General features: G+C 42.0%; 1 protein-coding gene across 5 annotated transcripts in view; it reads left to right on the forward strand.

The window, feature by feature from the left end:
- The first annotated feature begins 2474 nt into the window (after positions 1 to 2474).
- LEF1 (lymphoid enhancer binding factor 1) overlaps positions 2475 to 22176 on the forward strand; it is a 94274-nt gene continuing 74572 nt past the window's right edge. For 4 of the 5 annotated variants that reach the window (XM_065405853.1, XM_065405850.1, XM_065405854.1 and 1 more), the window contains exons 1-3: positions 2475 to 2687; positions 5124 to 5187; positions 6649 to 6782. In XM_065405853.1, coding sequence (XP_065261925.1) covers positions 2475 to 2687; positions 5124 to 5187; positions 6649 to 6782 — 411 coding nt within the window. Of the gene's footprint in view, positions 2688 to 5123; positions 5188 to 6648; positions 6783 to 8712; positions 8794 to 22176 lie in introns of all 5 variants that reach the window. The other variant, XM_065405852.1, reaches the window with a different exon arrangement.

Here is a 22176-nt window from a genome sequence, read left to right on the forward strand (position 1 = left end):
TTAAAACGGATTGAAAATATCTTTACATTTCTATTTCACCGTGTTCTTGAGCTTGTATTTTTATCAATTTTACAACGTCTATACAAAACATGAGTTGTAGTCTTCCAATGCCAAAGTAATGTCAGCTGGTTCTGCACAACATGATTTCACTACAGCACATAGATAGAATAATCAGAGTAAATGCATATTAGTGCATTTCCAAATACCCTGAACGCTGGTTGTTTTATACAGATACCCTGGATGCTGTTCAATACATAGGGCTAACAATACAAATTCTAAATGAATGGGATAGGGAGGAGAGTTGATTGTAATAAAAAAGTTAGGAATAGCAAAAGACAGAGTTTATTTTGATGACTTGAAACATGAGCCCCGGATGCCTGTTTATCTCATTGTCCGTTCAAGGTCTACTAGCCAGGTACTTCTCTCAGTCAGTTGCTGGCTTGCTACGTTTAATGACGATCTAATAACTCTGCCCTTCATCTGAAATTACTGCAAACATTTTAAAAAAAAATACTTAGCGCCCCTTTCCCTCTGCGAACAATTTAATGCGTGTGCAGTCCCCCTACCTCCAAAAAGGGGAAGTCTTAAAGCATCCTAAAAACATCCTTGTTACAGATTTGTCTGGGGATGTTTAGATAACTATTCTTTGCCCTCTTCGGGATGTGTGTATTCCGTTTTGGGTGAATTATAAACCTCCACCCCCTAGAGTAGTAATTCCCTTTACCCCCCCCCCCCCCTTTGCGGCTTTGCATTATAAAAAATAATCAACGTTACCGCAAGATGCTGAGAACTTACAAAATCCTCACTGGCTAAATGCAGACGGCCGAAGGTTTGCACCATGCAGTAGTTCTGCACTTTACAAAAAAGACAGACAGATTTTTTCTACTTCTTTTCCTACCTCCTCCCCCCAAATCGCTTACTTTCTACCCTCTCCCCTCCTTTCTGCCCTAGAACTGAACGAATCGATCGCTTTACCGATTCCTCGTTACTAGCTTATGATAGCCGAGGCGACTTCTTTGTATTTAACGAGAAGGCTGCAGCAGCTCTCTCCGCTGCTTGGCCGCTCGCACTCGAGTTAGCTAAGCCGGGCTGCTGCGCGGATCCATTTCCCGGCTCTCTCCAGAGTATCTATCAATGCGCTGTCAATCAGAGCGGCGGCTTCTCTTTCATCTTCTCCCCTCCCGCCCCCGCCCCGTCCACAGAGAGAAGGCGGGGGCGGGGGGCGGAGTGGGTGGAGGGGATGTTAAAGTTACATTACAGAGACTGGCTCCCACTTCGCTCCGGCGAGCGCGCTCGGTCCGTCCCTCTCTACTTTCTGCCCCGAAAGACAGAGCGAGAGACGCACAGGCCACGAGAACTCATCCTCCAGGCTCCAAGCAGCGCCTCGCCACCTTCCCCTCGGCCAGCCCAGGAGAGGAGGGAGAAGGTGCCCTGGGAGCGCGCGTGTGGATTGCTGGTGGCGCCCCTAAAGCCAGGAAGCAGCTGCACCTGGGGAGGCAAAGGGGGCCGCAGCTGCTGGGTGTCTCTCCTCCATGGGGTGCTCCATCCCCGGCCTGCAGCAGGCGGCTCGCGGAGACTGGGCTGGCACCCTTTAGGGGTTGTGAATGCAGAGGAGCCTTGGGCCGCTGGGACTCCTCGAGAGAGAACTTTTCCTGTCTCGCGCCGCCTGCGCGCCCTGGGGTTTCGCTTTTCCTCGGGGGTCTCGAGCAGCCCGGGCACGGCGAAGGGGAGAGAGCGGCGCTCCGAGGGGAACTCAGGCGAGAGAGGACAAAAGCAAAGAATCTCGGTGTGTTTGGCTTTGCGCGTGTGGTGGTTATTGAGAGCTAGAGGTGGCAGCGCTTTCTGGGCCACCTTCATCTTCCCCAGCTCCCCGGCTGGCAGGCGGGGACCCCCACTCAACTCTGGAGGCGAACTTTGTAGCCCCCCCCGAAAGGAAAGCCTGAGTGCCGGGGCTGCGCTGGAGCCGGGGCGGTAGCGAGGCAGGGCTCCGGGGAACGCTCCAGCTCTGCCAGGCACCGGGCTCGCCCCTCTGGCTGCACTAGCTGGAGCTCGCTGGATCGTCTCTTCCCCCGGTAGCTCGCGGGGGCGGGGGAATGGGAACCAGGGGGGAGCCTCTCTTTTAAAAAAAGCCCCGGAGAAGATAAAAGCAGACCCAGAAGGGCCCCAACTTCTCCAAACTCTTCTGTCCTCTTGCAGACACAACGGAAACCGGGGGAGGGGGGAGGAGAAAAGTGCATGCGCCCCCACCCCCGCGCACAGCAGCAGACAGACCGACAAGTCAGACAGACCCTCCTTTCCCCCAGGTGGTTGTGCCTGCCTGGCCTCCACTCTCTTTCGGGAAGGGGGGTGGGAGGGGGAGGCTTAGACTAGTGAGGACAAGCGGCTCGTAAAGACTTAATAATCATAATATTATTATTTATTATTCCTTTTTATTATTATTATTCCCCGGGCGGAGCAGGAATTAAAGAGCAATTATGCCTCAGCTGCCGGGAGCCGGAGGAGGCGGTGGGGGGGATCCGGAGCTGTGCGCCACAGATGAAATGATCCCTTTCAAAGACGAAGGCGATCCCCAGAAGGAGAAAATCTTCGCGGAGATCAGCCACCCGGAGGAAGAAGGAGACTTGGCCGACATCAAGTCCTCTCTCGTTAACGAGTCAGAGATCACCCCCAACAGCAACGGGCATGAGGTAAGGGGGGCCGGAGGGAGGGCAGCCAGCTGCTGTGCAGTTCGTGAGGCCAAGTGTTCAGAGACACCCGGATAAGGGATCTGGGGAGGGGGCGGCTCTAGAGATTTCACTCCTGGGCTTAGGCCAGGGAAGACCAACACGCCTCTTCACGGTTTTGCTCATTATAGGGCTCTGAAGCACCTTGATTCCAGCCTGGCCTCTCTGGCTCTACAGTTAAACACCTTGAGGGTCCTGGATCGGGTTAATAGATCTGGATGAATTAAAGGCGATACAGTCAAATGCAAGCCAAGCAGCACTGTGTGCACCTCTCCTGGCACCTCTATTTTTAGTGAAGGCTTAAAAAATGCAGGGGAAAGGAAGGGAACGGCGGGGGTGCAAAGGAAAACAGGACGTCGTCAGCCGCCAAGTGAGACGCGGTTTTGACCAAAGCGCTTTGTAAACGAATACGCCAAGTTTCCCATGAATGGGAGGGCAGGCACCTGGGAGTGTGTAAGGGGGGTGGTGGAAGAGCGAACACTGAGACCTTCTTTGCAAACCGGGCAGATGTGTGCAGAGCCTGGGCAATAGCAGTACTTGATTCACTGCCGGCGGCTCTTTGATCTGCCCCCAACTTTGGGCTCAGACTGTTGGGAGACCCGTGCTGATCGATTCAGCACGACCGCGTCGGCGCTCTCCCGGTCTGTCTCGTGTGCTCCAGCCCGTCTTGCGATAAAACCCCCTTTTTGGAGCCATGTGCTGTGCATTATCAAGCTTGTTCTTTGCTTAGGGGCTCCTTCGGCTCGAGCGCCTTGATAGTACAGTAAGCTATCAGAGCAGAGTAAATAGAGACACGTGGGTGCTTGTGGGAGGGAACTAACTAGACCTTTTACCTTTTTCTTTTAAAAAAAAAAAAAAAAAAAGGGCGGGGGGAGAAGTTGCAGATCATCTGTCAGCATCTGATAGGAATTTTTGCGGGGAGAAGGTCACTCTTCTATCTTACTAAAATGCATTGGCCTGTGAAAACATTTAAGAGGCAGACCTAGAAAAAACACCCTGGGGTTTACCCTCGAACACAGAGGGATTTGGGGCAATTCATTGCATTTGGGAGTCAGATTTTTGTAGATGGCTAACTTCTCCCCATGGGAAGAAGGGGGAAACATCTGGTGCCTGAGATCTGATGCATTCACTACATGAATTTTTGGTGTTTAGTTTTTAGTGGTGGATTTGGATAACAATCTGAGATTGCTGGACAAGATTTGTGCAGACTCAGATTTGAGTTTGCTCACATCTCAAACATTTTATTAACCATTTTTTTTTCTCCCTAATCACTGCATTTCTATTGGCAGTGATCCTAAGAAACTAGAATGAGCAACTAATGGACTGCACTGGTGGAGTTAATATAGTGCTACTTCTAGTAACTAATGAATGGGCATGGTTTTTGTGTGTGGGGGGGGAGGGCGGGGGGAGTAATAGAAGGTGAATCTGTAGTAACAATATTGATTGGGAGTTCATTTGCAATAAGCTAATATAGTCAGAAATTGGGGTTGCGATACTGAGATAAGCCGCCAACGAACACATTAGTAGTTACCTTGCTTTGACTCCGGAAGTCTTATTTTTGACTGTAGATTAACACTGCCAACTAACAAACAACCTTTCACTTGTCAGAGTTGACATGCTGGTTCTTGGCTTCTACTGCAACTTCCATTCAGGGACTATCCAAAAGCTTAGTTGGCTTTTTTTCTCCGTTCCAGCCTGTCTCATGATCAAGCCAAACTGCATGTTGTAAAAATAGCCTTTTAAAAAATAAATAAAGGAATATGCAGTGTTGCACTGACATATTTTAAATGAGTGCTAAACACCTTTTTAGTGTGTATGCAGGAGGACCATCTCTCTCCTTCATATGTCTGTTTCCATAGCCCAGAACAAGCAAGTTCATATGAGTCACAGGATCCTATAATAGCATTAGGCCTAAAGTAGCCATGAAATTTCTTTGGTAAAATCAAAGGTCAGAGCATTAATCGTAAACTCTTTAAAGGATTTGCACAAACTGTTTTGGTAGCAATTCACTAATATGAAAACAACTTAAGAACAAGGATGGAATTTTTAAAAGTCCATATAGTGGGGGCCCTCAATTTTCATTATTCTGTGGTACCAATTTAGGAATACTATTTTGGTTCCTAAAGCTTAAAGAATTCTTAAGAAATAAGCCCCTTTAGTAAATTTAGTGCACTACTTGTGCTAGAACTGCTTTGTAGAAGCACATGGTTATTAAATTTGTAATAAAAATGACTATTCTATGTTTTAGCACACTTCCTTTTTAGCATGAGGTAGGACAAATATACAATTTCTTCTCCTGACCTAGACACTTCATAATTTTTTTGAAAGATCGAGTGCTAAGCAAAAGTGAACAGATATGCATAAAAATACCTTCTTTAATGGTGGATTCTGTGTGGCTAGGTTTCCAGGCAAGCCCAAGCTCAGGAATCCTATCATGACAAAGGCAGAGAACATTCTGAAGAAGGTGAGATGTGCTTATTCTTTACTCTACATTGTTACTTTATGTCCCTCTCAATGTGTACACAGATGTAATTGCCTTTTAGTAAGCAATCAGTTTAACTTGTATATAAAATGTGATCTGTATTTATTGAAAAAAATCCAAACATTTTCAAAATTGAGCAAAAAAGAGATTTGCTGTTTATTCATCTAACTTCAGTAACTAAATGGTATATCAGCTGTTTGCCAATTGAAGTAAGTAGGCCAAACAGATCTTTTTGCTGAAGAAATAACTATTTTTAGAATATCAGTAGTTCATATATAAATCTTCGCTCTTCCCTCCTTCTGACAATCCTACTGAGTTATGTATATTAAGAAGTTGTATGCTCACTTTCCAACCCAAGTTTGTCACTTAAAAAAAGCCTTAAAATCAGGAACAACATTCTAACATTTTGATGCGCAAATTAGTGAAATCTAATACGTCATTAAGGAAGATGAGTGAAACTGACAGTGTACATTTTTAGTTTAGAAAACTGGACAGTAATGTAGGATTATCTTCAGTATATTATTATAATGGGGTTAGTTGGTAAGGAGGATGATCTCCATTAGAATTAAAATGAGAGTTCCACATAAAGTTTGGGGCTTCAGCTTTTCTTCAGTCCTGGTCCTTCTTAATAGCCTTTTATTATTTAAATTAGATATTAAACAAATTAGAAGTGGAACCCTCTTTGTTTTGAATAGGCCCCAATAAGCAGTAGGGTATCCTTGTACACCAGCCTGTATTCCTATTCTCCTTAATCACTTTCAATTAGCATGACCAGAAAGAATTGTTCATACATGCAGTATGTCAGTTAGTGAAGGAAGTGGCTCTGTCTAACCATAATACTGCACTTTCCTGCAACCAGCTGTGTAACTGATGGGAGAAGTCCATATGCAGGACAGTTCCAATAAATGCTACCAAAAATGAAAGAATTACTGCTTTATAAATTTTATCTCCATTGCTGGTATTTGATGTCTGTAGCATTGCTTGTTGTTCATGCAATGAAAATGCACCAACACAGCCTAGAAATGGTGTTTCTCTTACGGTTTCTAAAAATTATGGGGGCCAAAACCAAAGACCACCAAGTAGCTTTAGAATCTAATGTAGTGCATTGCGTGTGTGTCTATTCTTCCAAGCTCTTATGCAAATCATCCTAGTCCAATCTCTTTGTGTTTGAATAGACTCATAAAATAGACTGGCTGTGCTGAAGTCTTCCCATATCTTAAGTGCAATTCCTAACAAATGCCTGTTTAATAAGCCATTTAAGGGAGTAACTGCTGTCAGAAATGCAATAAAAATAAAATGGAAGTCCCTAGCAATATGCACCCTTCCAGCCCCCCCAAATATTTTTTAAAAGATATTGTGTATTTCTTACTGTAAAATGCCTCTAATGTACCAGAAAAAACTTTAGGGGTTGTTAATTTAGCTTCCACTTATTTTCTTTCCCAGGAAAACATCCGGATGGTGGTTTATACAGCAAAGGCCCATCATACTCTGGTTATTCTGGGTATATCATGATGCCAAATATGAACAATGACCCCTACATGTCTAATGGATCTCTGTCTCCACCCATCCCTAGAACAGTGAGTTACCTGTTATACAAATAGTCTTTGGAGAGACAAATTGCTTTCTGTTCAGTATATTACACTTTTGATATTATGTTAAATACAACTAAGCTGAACAATGCATTGCTATTCTGTATGCTCCTTTCATTTGGTGTATAAACTTCCTGAGGATTTTGATTGGGTTGGTGGAGGAAAAGCTGCAAATCTAATAACTGAAGTATCGAGTTTTGTGTTTGAATAAGGCTGAAAAAGATACCTTTTAATGTGACTTTATGGAATAAATTGTGATGGAATGGTGTAAATGCTACCTTTACAGTGACAGGAAGGACAGAAGTACTACTATACTGGCTTTAGTCTCTCCTGCTTAGGAGGGAAAATAGAGGATTGGGGGTAGGACTACTGGAATTGCTAATCTGTACATGATATTCAAAAAGAGCTGACCAATGTTTTTCCTCATCTACTCGTTCTTAGCTGATATTTATTCCTAACACAGGCTGCTATGTGTGAAGTTGTTGGGTCTGTGAGATTGACTGTCACTAGGAAAAATAATCATAGTTGAAGATATAGCATGTGAAACAATTGTGGATGAACTAAGATAACTATGTAAGATGTAGCTGAGAGCAACTTTTGTGTTTGTGCTCTACCATGTGGTGGCCATTAGCCCTGATTTACTGTCAAGATGAGTAATATTCTCTGATTGGTGTAGAAGTGTGCTTGATTAACAGCTGTATACTAAATTCCCACTTGTTTTTGTAAATTAGTGGGAATTTTTTGTAAATTTAATTCTAGTTGAGGAAATCACATTAGCAGAATTGCCTTGGAAAACCAGAAGTTGTTTGTCTCTCCTGTTGTAGAATCATAATTTCAGTGGAAAACAATTTCATACATTTTATTCATTGTATGCATTGCATTTTTTTTCTAGTAACAAAGAGCTAGTAAGATGCGAAAGTGTTTAGTTGACAACTTCTCTACCCTATAACTTCATTTCTGTGTGTGGTATTTTTAAAACTTGTTTGATCCGTATTGGTATTTTTAACAGCAAAACATTATACTTAAACTTTGGAGACAGTCTCCACCAAATAAAGGTGCTTGAATTCAGAATGACACAATAGATTCTGGCATTCTGAAACCTGCTGCAAATGCTTGTCTTATATTATGCAACCTTATTTATATTTGAAAGAATAAAAACAAAGGTGTGTACAATATACTGCTTTTATAGTTTTGTGTCTTTAAAAAAATCTGTCTTGAATAAGATGTTTCTTATTTCAGCTTGAAGGTCTATATATGCTTAATTTTGAAGCATACAAACTATATCCCATGTGGCCTTTCTATACTGGCTTCTGCTGAAAGATATGTAAAATAAAAATTCTTGACCGATTAAATTGCAGTTCTGACTTGCTGACAAAAAGGATGCAGTCTTTAATGCTCAGACTATGTCTCCTTGAAGATCAGGGATTTAATAAGACCCTGTGCTACTTCCTCTACCTCCAAGAAACAATACATGAGTGCAAGTTTTGGAAGCAAAATAAATCCAACTTCTTAATGTTGCCCTATAAAAATGACTAGAGAATTTAAAATCTCAATGTTTTGTTCTTAAATGTGTAACAATGGGACATCAGTTATTTACTTGCACACTACTGGTACACCTCTGCAGAAAGTAGAATAATTGATATTTCAGACTAAATTGATCAGCTTCCTTCTATTGTAGAAATATTTTAGTTGATATTGTGGGGGATAGAAAGCAGAATCATTTAATTGTAATACTCCCAGCCTAATGTCTAAGGGAGCATGTTAAAGCAGCACCACAATTCCTGTAAAATAGTGTTCTTGTAATATACTAATATTGACCATAAACTGAAATCTCCAGACTTAACCACAAGGCTACATACTTGAGTTAATCTTTTTTTTGTTTAAATGAACTATCATCTTTTGTTTTTATACTTGACAGCTGTCTTTTAGTGTGTGTGATCAAAATACTACATCCAGAAGATTATACTCGCTTACTTTGCTATTAACCACAACCTATGTGGTAAGCAGTTACTTACCCACCTCGTCACTTCTGCTCTCTACCTTTGTTGGGCTTCTAACTGTCACCATTCAACTTCCCTCTGTTTCCTTGCAGATAGCAAGATTGAAAAACAGTTTAGATAAGTCTGTTTAAGAGACCCAAGCTCTCATCAGTGGTGTCAGTCTGACCATTTGTGTGTGAAGTAGCCTTGTGGTATACCTGAGATTCTTCATTTGCATAACAAAGCAACTACTTGTTTACCGCATCTGTTGCCTGGAGGTGTTAGTGTGAAAAATGAGGTGATTTCAAATTCTGTCAGTCTGAACAGTCTGACTTGCTTATGTTCAGATAATCCAATAAATGCTCATTAAACTGAATGGATATTAGCTGTGGTGGCCCTTTCTAATTAACACAATTTTATTTCAGGATATTAGACGCAAAAGTGTAAAACCAGCTCTTCCTTCGGAGGACAGGGATACAAGCTCGGGCCAAGTATCAGACGGGTAGCCGTGTTAGTCTGGATCTGTAAAAAGCAACAGAGAGTCCTGTGGCAAGCTCGGGCCCTGATCCTGCCAATGCTCCATATGCTTAACTCTATGCATGTGAATAATTCCACTGATCTTAATGGAATTGGTTACATGCGTAAAGCTGTGCACTGTTTGTCAGCAGGGTTGGGTCATTCAACCATAGGTGTAATTTGACTTCTATATTTGGGGGAGGGACCAGTCAGGCCAGTGGGGCCGCTCCTGCCTCAGGCTTGCAGTTTGGGGTGGGCAAATTGTGTCCAGGCATTCAACTTTGCGCTTTTTTCCTCTGGATCTCTATATGCAACACATACAGTCCTGAATGCAAGAGCCAGGGGAGTACTAGTGATGTTTGTAGCTAAGTTTTCACGAGTAATTGTCAAGATTACTTTGATTTGGGAGAGGAATAACAACAATGTCACTAATCATGCTTAGAAAAAATGCTGGGTGGAAAACACTGTTGTCAAGATTACTGAAAATTTCAGAACAATGGAAAAATGACTCAAAAGGCTGATGTTTAAAACACTAAAATTTTTCTCCATGCATACTTGATTCTTTGGCTGGACTTTAATCAGAAACTAAACTCTATAGTAAAGTGCAAGATGTGCACTACACATTGAAAAAGGAAAATTAATGAGCTGATATTGACACTGTTCTTGACAGAGATAAAAGTCAATTTTGCGTTCAATTTTACTAGGGGTAGGCTACTTTCTCCTCCTGTGGTTTCTCCCCCCCCCCCACCTTGGTAACTGATCTTTAATTTACTTCTTGCAGAAAAACAAGCTATAAGCTCTTCTATATCTCCAGCACTGTAGAATAGAAGCCGCTATAACAGTACACTCCTTATCAGATAGGTGGGTAGGCGAAAGAGCAAAGAAATACGTTTGGGTAGCTGCAGCAAAAGTGATGCGCGCACACACAATAATATGAAAACCACAATAACACCTGGTGAATATGAGTCCCATGAGGTTGAGAGTTCTTAGTGGTTTCTCTTTGTTGGTGCATAGCATGGGTGTTGAAGACAGGAAAAAGTAGGTAGCTGTTTGTTTTTTTGCCCTTTGAGCAAGATTAGTTTCAAGTAGCATTCTTGGAGCAAAACCTTCATAAAAACCTTTTGTATTTTTTAAATTCCTACTATGCTATTAAATGTATCTCTTTCCTAGGGATTAGGCTTTATATTGTATGGTATAGAATTCCTCCAACTCTATTTCCACCTTCCCCCCCCCCCCCCCCCCGCATGTGTGTGCATACATGCTTAGCAGAAAATAAGAATTCTTTTAATGTCCAAACTGTTTTTTGATTAGCAGCTGGAATTATTAAATAGACTGACTAATATTCTCAGCAACATTTGAAAAAGGCTTGGATATGGTCCACTATGGACAAAGCATATGGAATTTGCTAGAAGTTCCACCGGAAGGAATTCTAATGTGGGAAGTAGTTACAATGATGTTCAAAATTTCCAATTGCATTTGGAGCCCAGATTGTGCTAGGTGCTGTACAGATGCACAAGACAGTTTCTGCCTTGAGGAGCTTACACCTCAAGATGAGTGAATCAGAGTTGAGAGAAGACTTAAGACAAAAATTGATTATACAGACTAACAATTTTGGTCATTTGGGAGCTGTCCCTTCAAAAATAGGGTAGGGCACTTGATTATGGAGTGTTTGTGGGAGCCTGAAAACAATATGGGATTTTGGGGTGGGGGTTTGGTGCCTCTATATCCACAGTAGAAGATGTTGGCTGGCTAAGCTTCAAATAGCTCAGAACTTGGGTTCTCAAACTTACCTTTCAAGAAAGCAAGCTTCATTCTTGAAGGTGTCAACGTTGGCACTTATTGGGAAACTGGATAGTCACCAATTTGAAACCAGCCTAATTCAGGAATTAAATTTCTAATGGCTATGTTGTGGGTCTTAGTGCAAGATATGATGATGAGAGATGGGGGAGCTGGAATCAATTGTCTGAGATCAAAACCTGTATGGGCCCTAGACAAAACTACTCCGATTACTCTTTTTTTTTTTTTTTTTTTTTAAGTGATCTCTTTTCTTTACCCCCCCCTTCCACTTCCCCCACCCCCACAAAATGGTGGCATATTAGGCAGTGTATAGGTAAATAGAGGACTTCGTTCACCAAGATACTGTCAAGATACTCTTTCACCAGCACTGAAATTCCACACTTGGTTTTTTAAGATGAAGTTTGGGGTTAAGCAAATTCGCTTATTAAATACCATACATTTAAAAAATCACATTTGGAGCCACACAAAACTTGGTACCTAAGTTGGTACTTCACCCCTATCCAGACTGTACCAATGAAGTGAGGCCCTTAGATCAGATAGTGTTTTTAAAAAAAAAAAAAAAAAAAAAAAAAAAAAATCAAAATTTCCACATGTGGGCATCCAGCTCATACATGGAGGGGAGAAAAGGGAAATCCTCAGCATGAACAAGTGAACCTTACGATTTCAAGCATTCCTACCAGCTGGCCTGGCTCTGATCAGCTGTGAGGCCTCATGGAGCATTAGTCTGTGATGTCTGGGATAGGTCCTTTGAAACCGAGATGAACCATATGGGGTTCAAGTTTCTTGTTTGTTAAACAAAGTACGCTGGGCATTTGGGAAGAGGAACGGGTGAGAGAGAACAGAAGTTACCTGAGTACCTCTGGTTTGCCCCTGGGCAGGTCTTCACTACGGGGGGGGGTCGATTTAAGATACGCAAATTCAGCTACGCGAATAGCGTAGCTGAATTCGATGTATCGCAGCCGACTTACCCCGCTGTAAGGATGGTGGCAAAATCGACCTCCGCGGCTTCCCGTCGACGGCGCTTACTCCCACCTCTGCTGGTGGAGTAAGAGCGTCGATTCGGGGATCGATTGTCGCGTCCCGACATTAGCCATGTCCGTAGCAGCCTGAGGGGTCCTCATAGGTTTAGTTACCCTTGTAACCTATCCTGGACTGTCCTGCGTGGCTGGATCTGTTGGCTTATTGTTTATTATAAGCTAAAGTCACCGTGACTAGAGTATTTGCACCTTGTAGTATTTGGCAGCATTAATAAAAAGAATCCTATTACTTGAAGCATGAATGTTCAAGGGAAACAACTAAGGACCAGAGATCGAAGAACCTAGTGCTTGGCACCTGTGTTTTGTCTCTAAGCTTGTGGGTACGCTGCACAAACTAGCACGCATCTAGGGGGGATTGGTACACCACCACACTTGCAGTGACATTACAATGGGCTCAATTACACTATATGGGCTTGCCTTCACAGCTAAAAATGCTGTGGTGTTTCCACCAGGTTGGGGGGAGGGAGTGCACATATGAATGTGTGCTAGCTATCCCGAGACTGAAGATAAGGTGCTTTAGTTTTGCTGGTAGGGCAGTTCCTGGTGGGGGTACATATTTGGCATTCTTGCTGGCAGAGAGGAAAGCGATTAGACCAGGGGTCGCCAACCTTTCAGAAGTGGTGTGCCAAGTCTTCATTTATTCACTCTGATTTAAGGTTTTGCATGCCAGTAATACATTTTAACGTTTTTAGAAGGTTTCTCTCTATGTCTATATTATATAACTAAACGATTGTATGTAAAGTAAATAAGGTTTTTAAAATGTTTAAGAAGCTTCATTTAAAATTAAATTAAAATGCAGAGCGCCCTGGACCGGTGGCCAGGACCCAGGCAGTGTGAGTGCTCACGTTGAGAGGCTCAGGGCCAAATCTCCAGCTTGACAGCCCCTATTAGCTTTGCTGTCCAAGTAACACTGAGGGCTCTACAAATATAACCACGCTGCCCTTGCTGAGATGCAGGACACCCCTACCAGCATCAGTGACTCAGGCACAAACTCACCCTCTTCCCCCCACCCACCCACCCACCCACCCACACAGACAGCGCAAAAAAGAGAGGAAAAAAAAAAAGAAAAGAAAAAGAAAAAAGCCGCCAGAGCGCTGCCGAAGCACCAAAATAAAAAAAAAAAACCGGCCGGAGCGCCGCGGAAGCGCAAAAAAGGAAAAAAAAAAAAGGGGGGGGGGCTGCAGTGCTGCCGAAGGGAAAAAAAACAAAAAATGGAATGTGCCTTCCCCACTGCCTCTTCCCCCGACCCCCGCTTCTCCTTTTGGCGAGAAGAGCCATTCTCCTCCCCAGCTGCTCCTTGCTCTTCCTCTGCCCCTTGCACGTCTCCCCTGCTCTCCCCAAGTGTTTCCCTCTCTCGCTGCATGGCTGAGAGCCCCCGCTGCTGGAGCTGCACCCTTTCAGTTACTGTTATGGGCAGTTCGCAAAGGCAAGTCCTTTTCTGCCCAAGAGAAATTGACCAGCTTGAAACTGACCGGCTTGAAATGGTAAACCTCGCTATACTGCGACCCCGCATTTAGCGCGATCGAATTTTTTGGAGCCCAATCATCACGTTATAGCGAGGTTTCACTGTATTAAATTGTTTCAAATTATTTAAAACTTGTACTGTATATGTATATAATATCCTTTGTCTGGTGAAAAAAATTTCCCTGGAGCCTAATCCTCCCCCCCCCCCCCCCCCATTTACATTAATTCTTAATTCAATTGAATTCCCCATAAGAACATAGTTTCACTTAAAGTAGCATTTTTCAGGAACGTAACTACAACGTTAAGCGAGGAGTTACTGTATAGCTACTTTGCGGGCTGTTCCTACCCTGGATGTCCAGGATTAGCCTCTCTAGTTATTGTTTTGGCCCTCATAAGCACTAAATTCATATTAAAATTACATGCAAAATAACTTAATTTAGCAGCCTAATAGTTTCTATTTTGAGACACTAATCTTGTGGGATAGTTTTTTATTTATTTTTAACTTCCCACTTCAAAGGAATCTGTCCACTCAACAAGAAAGTGATTGATTGAGCACTTAAATAAAAATATATTAATTGAATCTTTGGGCTTGAACTAAAAGTACAGTAGTGAGTTAACTGTGCTAATCAACCAGGAATTGTCCACTCCTGTGAGAGGAAAAATGGTAATGTGAAAGACTTTAGAAGAGTTTGGGTGTATTCAGCGGACATGTGTTCACTGACTTAGATTCCGATAGATAACTAAAACTGTAATTTGTTTTTGAATGAAGACATAAGAACGGCCATACTGGGTTAGACCAATGGTCTATCTGGCCACTATCAGACAAAGGATACTAGGCTAATGCCAGATGCTTCAGAGGGAATGAACAGAACAGTGCAATCATTGAGCGATCCATCCCATCATCCACTCTGAGCTTCTGGGAAACAGGATAGGGACACTCGGAGCGTGGTGTTGCATCCCTGACCATCCTGGCTAATAGCCATTGATGGACCTATCCTCCATGAACTTATCTTGTTCTTTCTTTTTTGAACCCTGTTATGCTTTTGGCCTTCATCCTCTGGCAAGGAGTTCCAAGAGACTGACTGTGTGTTGGGTGAAGAAGTACTTCCTTTTGTTTGTTTTAAACCTGAGGCCTATTAATTTTATCAGGTGACCCCTGGTTCGTGTATCATATGCAGGAGTAAATAACACTTCCTTGTTCACTTTTTCCACACAATTCAAGATTTTATAGACTTCTATAATATACCCTCCCCCAGTCGTCTCTTTTCTAAGCTAAAAAATACCAGTCTCTTTAATCTCTCCTCCTATGAAAGCTGTTCTATGTCCCTAATAATTGTTGTTGCCCTTCTCTGTATCTTTTCTAATACCTTTTTTGGGATGGGGCAACCAGATCTGCACACAGTAGTCCAGATGTGCATGCCACAGATTTATATAGAGGCATTATGATATTTTCTGTCTTATTAGCTACCTTTCCTAACGGTTTCTAACATTGTTAGCTTTTTTTGACTGCTGCTGCCCATTGAGTGGATGTTTTCAGAGAATTATCCACGAGTCCAAGATCCTTCTTGAGTGGTAACAGCTGATTTAGACCTCATCATTTTGTATGTAGAGCTGGGATTATGTTTTCCAATGTGCATTACTTTGCATTTATCAGCATTGAATTTCATCTGCCATTTTGTTGCCCAGTCACCCAGTTTTGTGACATATTATTTTCCTAGCTCAGAAATAAACTTTTCAGATAAGATCTTAACTGTCCTCCATGGAGGTGAAAGCGGACTTAAATGTCTGTTCTTTTTTGTTTTGTTAATGTAGTTGGGAATATGGCTAAGTAGTCAAATTTGGCTAGCACAGACCATCATCACTAAGTTACTTAGCTTTTACTGCATCTTTATTAACTGTAATTTAAATAGCAAACATACTGTTGACACTACCTGTAACCTTACACTTTTGTGTATAGAACTATTTTGGTTGTATTTATTATGTGAGACAGGGATTGATGTGCTCCCAAAGGTTTTCATCCACACAAGTGTTTCTGTAATCAACACTCAGGGCTTCATTTCAAGTGCCACTGCATAAGGGTTTAGGTAGATCCTACTTAACCCGAACTGATGCACTGGGTCTCTTGGGATTCTGTGATTCCACTTCACAGCATGTAGGCACATATGCCTTCTAGAAATTTTCTAGGCTTTATGCCAGCAGTTGCTGCAGTGTGTGTGTGTGTGTGTGTGTGTGTGTGTGTGTGTGTATGGGGGGGGGGGGTTGCTGGGGAATCCTAGTAATGCTGTCTCAAATAGCAAAATATTTTTTGTTTTGGAGATGATCCTTTGTTCACCTTTTTGAGGATAAGGGAGGCTTAAAATGTATTTTAATGAAAATATATTTTTTTTTATTACAGCAGAACTAAAGGCCCCACTATGCTAGACTCTGTACATACTCACAAACTCTTTAAGACACTCCCTGCCCTGCTAGCTAAACCTACTGCAAGTATTAAAACAAAGGAAAAAACAACACACCAGAGAGTGAGACTTAGCAGGATTTAAAAGCCTGATACTGAAAGGTGAAGAAAGTTGAATTCCCACTGATGTCAATGGGAGTTCTACTTTTCTCTGCACGTCTTGGCTTTGAGCCTTATGTGACAATACTTTGCAGTATATGTAGGACAGGTGCTGGTGCTAGGGATGAGATGACAACCAGTCTGGCAGTGCCCAAATAGGTATCTGGGAAGGACCACAAACAGGAAAAAAAGGAACATGGCCTGGTAGCCTTTGTAGGGTCTGGATATAAGGGGAAGATAAATGTATTGTAGAAAGCCCAAAAGAGGTAAACTTGTAAGTTATGGGGCTGTAAACTTCCAGCTCAAGGTTCGCCAACTGCTCAGACATTTTCCTCAGGGGTTTGCAGCTGAGTGACATTATGGGGTTATAATTCCATTTTGTCTGTATTTTTTTTCCTATATATTAAAACAATGTCTTGAGACTAAGTGCTCATGAAAGTGACCTGGGTTGCATTTGTCCCTCACAGTTCTTACATGTTAGCACCTCTACCCACTTCCCTGCTTTTAATTTATGGCCTGTGTTATACAGATCAGAATAGATGATCACAAGGCCCTTCTGGCCTTGGAATGTATGAATCTGGGGCTTTGTCTTCACTACCCGCCGATCCGGCGGGTAGCAATCGGTTTATCGGGGATCGGCTTACCGCGTCTAGTGAAGACGCGGTAAAATCGATCCCTGATCGCTCTGCCGTCGACTCCGGAAATCCACCTCGGCAGGAGGCGGCAGCGGAGTCGGCGGCAGCGCGGCAGCGGTCGACTTTCCCGCGTCCTCACCGCTAGGTAAGCCGACCTAAAATACGCAACTTCAGCTACGGTATTCACGTAGCTGAAGTTGCGTATCTTAGGTCGGACCCCCGCTGTAGTGTAGACCTAGCCTAATAGTGTCTTAGTGAGGTCTAGTATTAAAAAGGCATGTTGCTTTTAGAAATTACACTTACAAGGGAAAGTCTATAACATGGTGGTCCGTCCAGTGGTAATATATGGTGCTGAATGTTTGGCAACAAAGAAGAAACACAGAGTAGATGATCTGTTCAACAGAAATGCGAATGTTGAGATGAATGAATGGTGTAAGCAAGAAAGACCATGTGAGGAATGTGTATACAAGTAACACCAATAAAGGGAAAAATGAGGGAGTACAGGCTCGGACTCTTTGGTCATATAAAGCACAGTCCTGACAACTATGTGAGTAATAGTCCAGCAGATCAAGACTGAAGGATAAAAGACAGAGGAAGACTCAAGAAGAAGTGGTGAGATGTCACAAAGGAAGACATTTTAGCAGGTGGTGTGATAGAGGATATGGCATTGAACAGAGTACCTTGAAGCTGAGGACTTGTAGAGCGGATGCCGTTTGTGGGATTAACACAAGGAAGAAAACTCTTTGGAAATTACAGTACAGACCACTAATTAGTGCAGTACTTCATTTTACAAATGTAGAATATGTAGCTTTATTTACAACAAAGTTGCCTCCCTGATGTGGATCTTATTTGCTAATTGCAAAGTTCAGTAACTTGCAGTGCACGTGCTGGCCATTAGTGAGGCTCTACGGCAATGCTTTAAAAGACCCAAACTTTGTTGTTTTGAATGATTATATCATGTTGTAGTTATTGTGGTACCATGGCTGTGGGTGGATTTGGGGAGGGGGTGTGGTGAGGGGACTGAGACAGATTGGTTTAAAACCAAATCAACCAGCATATTGTAATCATGATTGATCCCACCATGGCTGCAACTTCGCTGGAGTAGTCTAAAAGCAGTCTTCCTGAGGAAAGCTTGGCATTTGTCCTGCTCTACAGAATAAGGCTGTCTCTTTTGCTGTGATGCCATTTTTAAGTTCACTTATGACTATTTATGACTAAGGAGAATAGGGATGGTTGTAATAGGCTACTTTTACAAAACAATTCTCTTTTCACATTTCTGATATCACACTTGCCCCCTTTTAACTTGACTAAACTCCAGATTTTTTGCCCCCAGAGTAAGGCCTATTGTATTTAGACTTGTAACACTGCTTTAGTGCATTCAATGGTGCTTTTTTAAACTGCTTGTACTGGTACCGGTGAGTGGAAGCAGAAAGCAGACTGAGGTTTGACTACTCTAATTTCATGTAGAAACTCCTAAGTGTTTCAGGAAATGCTGATTTCTGGTATCGACTGTTGTATGTGAATTGCCTGGTAAAAGGAGTAAAATCTTGCTGGACTATATCTGCAGCTCCTTCCAAAACTCTAACAGCACAGTTTCATTCTGGCTTTGTCATGTCAGTATATGCAGGGCAAGATCAGATGAGATACTTTGAGGCCTCCACAGATAACAAGGTTTGCAGACCTCTGGGGAATAGGCAAAGGAGGAAGAGTGGAAAAACTTTGCAATGAGCTTCCTTCCTCCACGTTGAATATCTAGGGCTATGCAGACCACAAGATACTGTTACTCCTGGCAATCTAGGGTTTGGAGACAGATGGCTGGACTAAGCACAAATCAATAACTTCCTGAGGGGAAAGAACGTTCTACTGTCTGATTGCTGGACTTCAGGAGGTGGCTCACCCCTCACCCAGTTGCCTTTTGTGGCCTTTAGAGCCGCATGGTACCTTCCTCTTTTCCCTGATGATTGACTGCTAAAATAGAGCTGCCAGCTGGGGGAAGCCAAGCAACTTCAGATTCAGCTTCTGCAAAAAAATTTCCGGGACTGAGTGAGTTCAGATGAGAAGGAACACGCTTTTTTTTTTTTCTTTTTTTTTTTTCCCAATGGAGCATGATGTCATTTAAGGGTACCTAAATCTTGGTGGGGATGGGATGGCTGCAGAATGCCTAATCTAACATTCAGATTGTTAGAGATGGCCATACAAAACAGCTTCCTCTGTGGGTGTAGAACTTCTGTGGGCCAGCATCTGCAGACGTTTTTAGGCTGGATTGAGCCTTTCAATAAACATTTTTGTAGACTTTATTCTAACGTACAAGAATCTTTATATAAAAAACCATGTGTAAACATGTGCAGTGCTAATTGAGGACATTGTGCTATATCTGATAAGAATTACAAAGGAACTGTTTTGTTTTTGTTTTTAAAAACAAACTGAATTGCAAAATAATAGTTCAAAAACACTTTCAGTGATAAGTGTCTCTAGAAACACATGTGTAGGGTGTGTTTTTTTTTTTTTTTTTTTTTTTTTTTAGGGCACGAATGGTGAAGAAGCCTTACAGCATCAGGTAGATATGGCCTTACACCCACCTCCAAAGCTTAAACCAAAACTGCAAAACCTTAATATTTTTATTCAAGCTCTTAAAACTTGTCCCCTTCTCACCTGCCTGCTGGGGAACTAAAGTAATCTCTTAAAAGCTGAGTGTCTGGCAGGAACTGTCACTTCACTGAAATAGTGATTTGGGTTGTTTGCATTAGACCCCCTCTTTTTCCTTCACTTTCAAATCCCATACCCCTTGTGACTGGGAGAAGAGGAAGTCTGTGACTGGTAAATATTTTAACTAAATTGTGCAGGTGGGTTATTGCAGTGATCCCAACCCAAGGAATAAAGTTGGGGCTCTCAAACTGGGGGTCATGACAACAGGGGGTCATGAGGTTATGTGGGGGTCACGAGCTGTCAGCCTCACCCCTATATCCTGCTTCACCTCCAGCATTTATAATAGTGTTAAATTTTTAAAAAATGTCTTTTTAATTTATAGGAGAGAGGGGTCATGCTCAGAGGCTTGTTGTGTGAAAGGAGTCACCAATACAGAAATTTGAGAACCACTGGAATAAAGCAATAAGGCTTGAAACTGCATCTGAAACTGGGTCTTTGTGCCATTAAGCTTTTGGACTGGAGAGTGACTGTCGTATGGATGGGCACAAAGGAAGAGAATAAACAGGATATGCTTCACTCAAATTCCTTCACCTAACTGTTGTTTAACTCACTGGATTTTTTTTACTGGGAATGATTGCAGTGCATGGCTATAGGACAGATGGCATTTCTTATCAGAGTGATAGGTAAAAGTTGACTGACTGTGTTCTTGCTAGCAAAGGGGTATTAACAGAACTGCCATAAGGGCCCCAAGTAGAGGAGGCTAACATGTTTTGTACAAAACTTTCTTGACAAAGGCCTTTTTGGAAAAATAAATTATAGAAAGCCTTTTCCCCACAAAACTTCCCAGTTTTTCAACAAAACTGATTTGTGTATGTTTAAGTAGAGTTTTTAGGTTCCTTCCCTTTTTTCCAGTGGAAAACAGATGCAATGAGTTTTTGTGTGTAACACTTCAATCTCTGGCTCCTTTTCTTTGCTCATATACTTTTGTTGTTTGTTGGCCTGTGTTGTCCACAGTAGAGCAGTATTTATCTCAATGACAGAATCAAACTTGTATTTCCCCAACTGAAGAGAACTCATAGCTCAGAAAAATAGACTTGTGTTGACTTTTACATCCTTTCCATTGTGCGTGGAGTTAGCGGTAATATGTATTACAAAAGTGTATCTTACATCCTTTTATGTGCCATGTAGGCTCATTATAGGAGGTGTGGGTTAAGGCAGCATTCTTGGGATTCAAGGCCAGACACTGCACTGAATCAGAGCCCTCTCACTCTGATCATGAATCAGCAGGTATGGAGGGAGAGGTTCACAGTAGACAGTCAGGCTGTGAAGAACCAGTCCATCTTCAGGAGAGCAGGACTGGCTGTGCAAGGCTACCAACTTGTTTAGTAGGGTGGGTGGGGATGAGCGGGACTGGATTGGAGCAGAATACAGTTTCGCTGTATTAAACATCAATAAAAAATGCTCATACAAAAGTGGTGAGCACCATAATAATTAAATCCGTGGTAACCACACAGCAGCATTAATCTCACTCTAAATTCACAATCTCCGTCAATAGACTTAATTAATCAAATGGAATTAAGTTTATCTTGGCCAGCTAACAAAATGGAAAACCCACTTGTTGCCCCTGTTCCCCTCCAGAAAAATCATCCCTAAGAACGTATCCTCAAAGCCCTGTAATATATAAATGGCTTTTGCAGTATGCCTAGGAAATCAAAATTGGACCGACATGTTCTGCACCAGCTTCAGCCTTTGAATGGCTTTAAGGAGTAGCCCATGCAGAACACATTACAATAGTCTAATCTTGAAGTGACAAAGGCATATAACAGCAAGGTCTGCATCCATAAGAAAGAGGGACTAGAGCAGAGAATATTTCCTATCAATAATCCCCAAGACAAGGGTCACTATGACTAAAGAAATAAAAAGCAAACGTTAAACAATGCTGGAAAAAAGAGGAGTTGGCTTTAAAATATTATGAACATCAATTTATTCCTTTTTTTTTAAAGTTGCATTGCTTGTATTTTTACATATTCTTCCATTCCTGCATTAGCGCACCCACACATTTAAGAAATTTTTAGCTGGCAGCTGACACGTTTCTATTATATTCCTGTTATATTTTTAAGATAGCTGCCATCCAAGTATTTCAGAATGGTAAAAACTATTTACCAAAATACCCAGTGCTGTGCATCTGTGGCCAAAGCACTGTTTCAGAGTTGCGGTGCGGTTATTGATGATGCTACTTTTCTTTTCTCTTTACCTCCTCCTCATTTCTATTTCTTCAAATTGTTAAACTTCAAAGTTTTCTTCCAGTAATTTATCTGGTTTATGCAAGTTTTTTTTTTTTTTTTTTTTTTTTTTAAATCAGAATCTGGAAAAATTTGTCTTGGTAAAGACAAATCCAGTTTGTTTTGGTTTGCACTGTCAAAATTTGTCATGGAGGTTTGCATGTGAGTGTTTGGCAATTGTAAAAACATTGATGTGGCAGGAACAATTTTAAGATGGCATAATTGTGTGTGTGTGTGAGAGAGAGACTGACTGACTGTACAGGCGCTTCTGTGGAGGAAAAAGCCTCGAAGGAAGCTGCTCTGATTTTTTTTTTTTTTTTTAATCCTTTAGATAACTAATGAGGATTTTATGCAATTCTAAAATGAACACGTGATGCATTACAAATGCACGAATGAACCATTGTCTGCTTACTAAAAGAAGATGGGAAGGGGAGACCATCCTTAGGCATCTGTATTATTTCACCTTACATCA

This window comes from Emys orbicularis, chromosome 5, assembly GCF_028017835.1.
Source record: "Emys orbicularis isolate rEmyOrb1 chromosome 5, rEmyOrb1.hap1, whole genome shotgun sequence".
Lineage (NCBI taxonomy): Eukaryota > Metazoa > Chordata > Testudines > Emydidae > Emys > Emys orbicularis.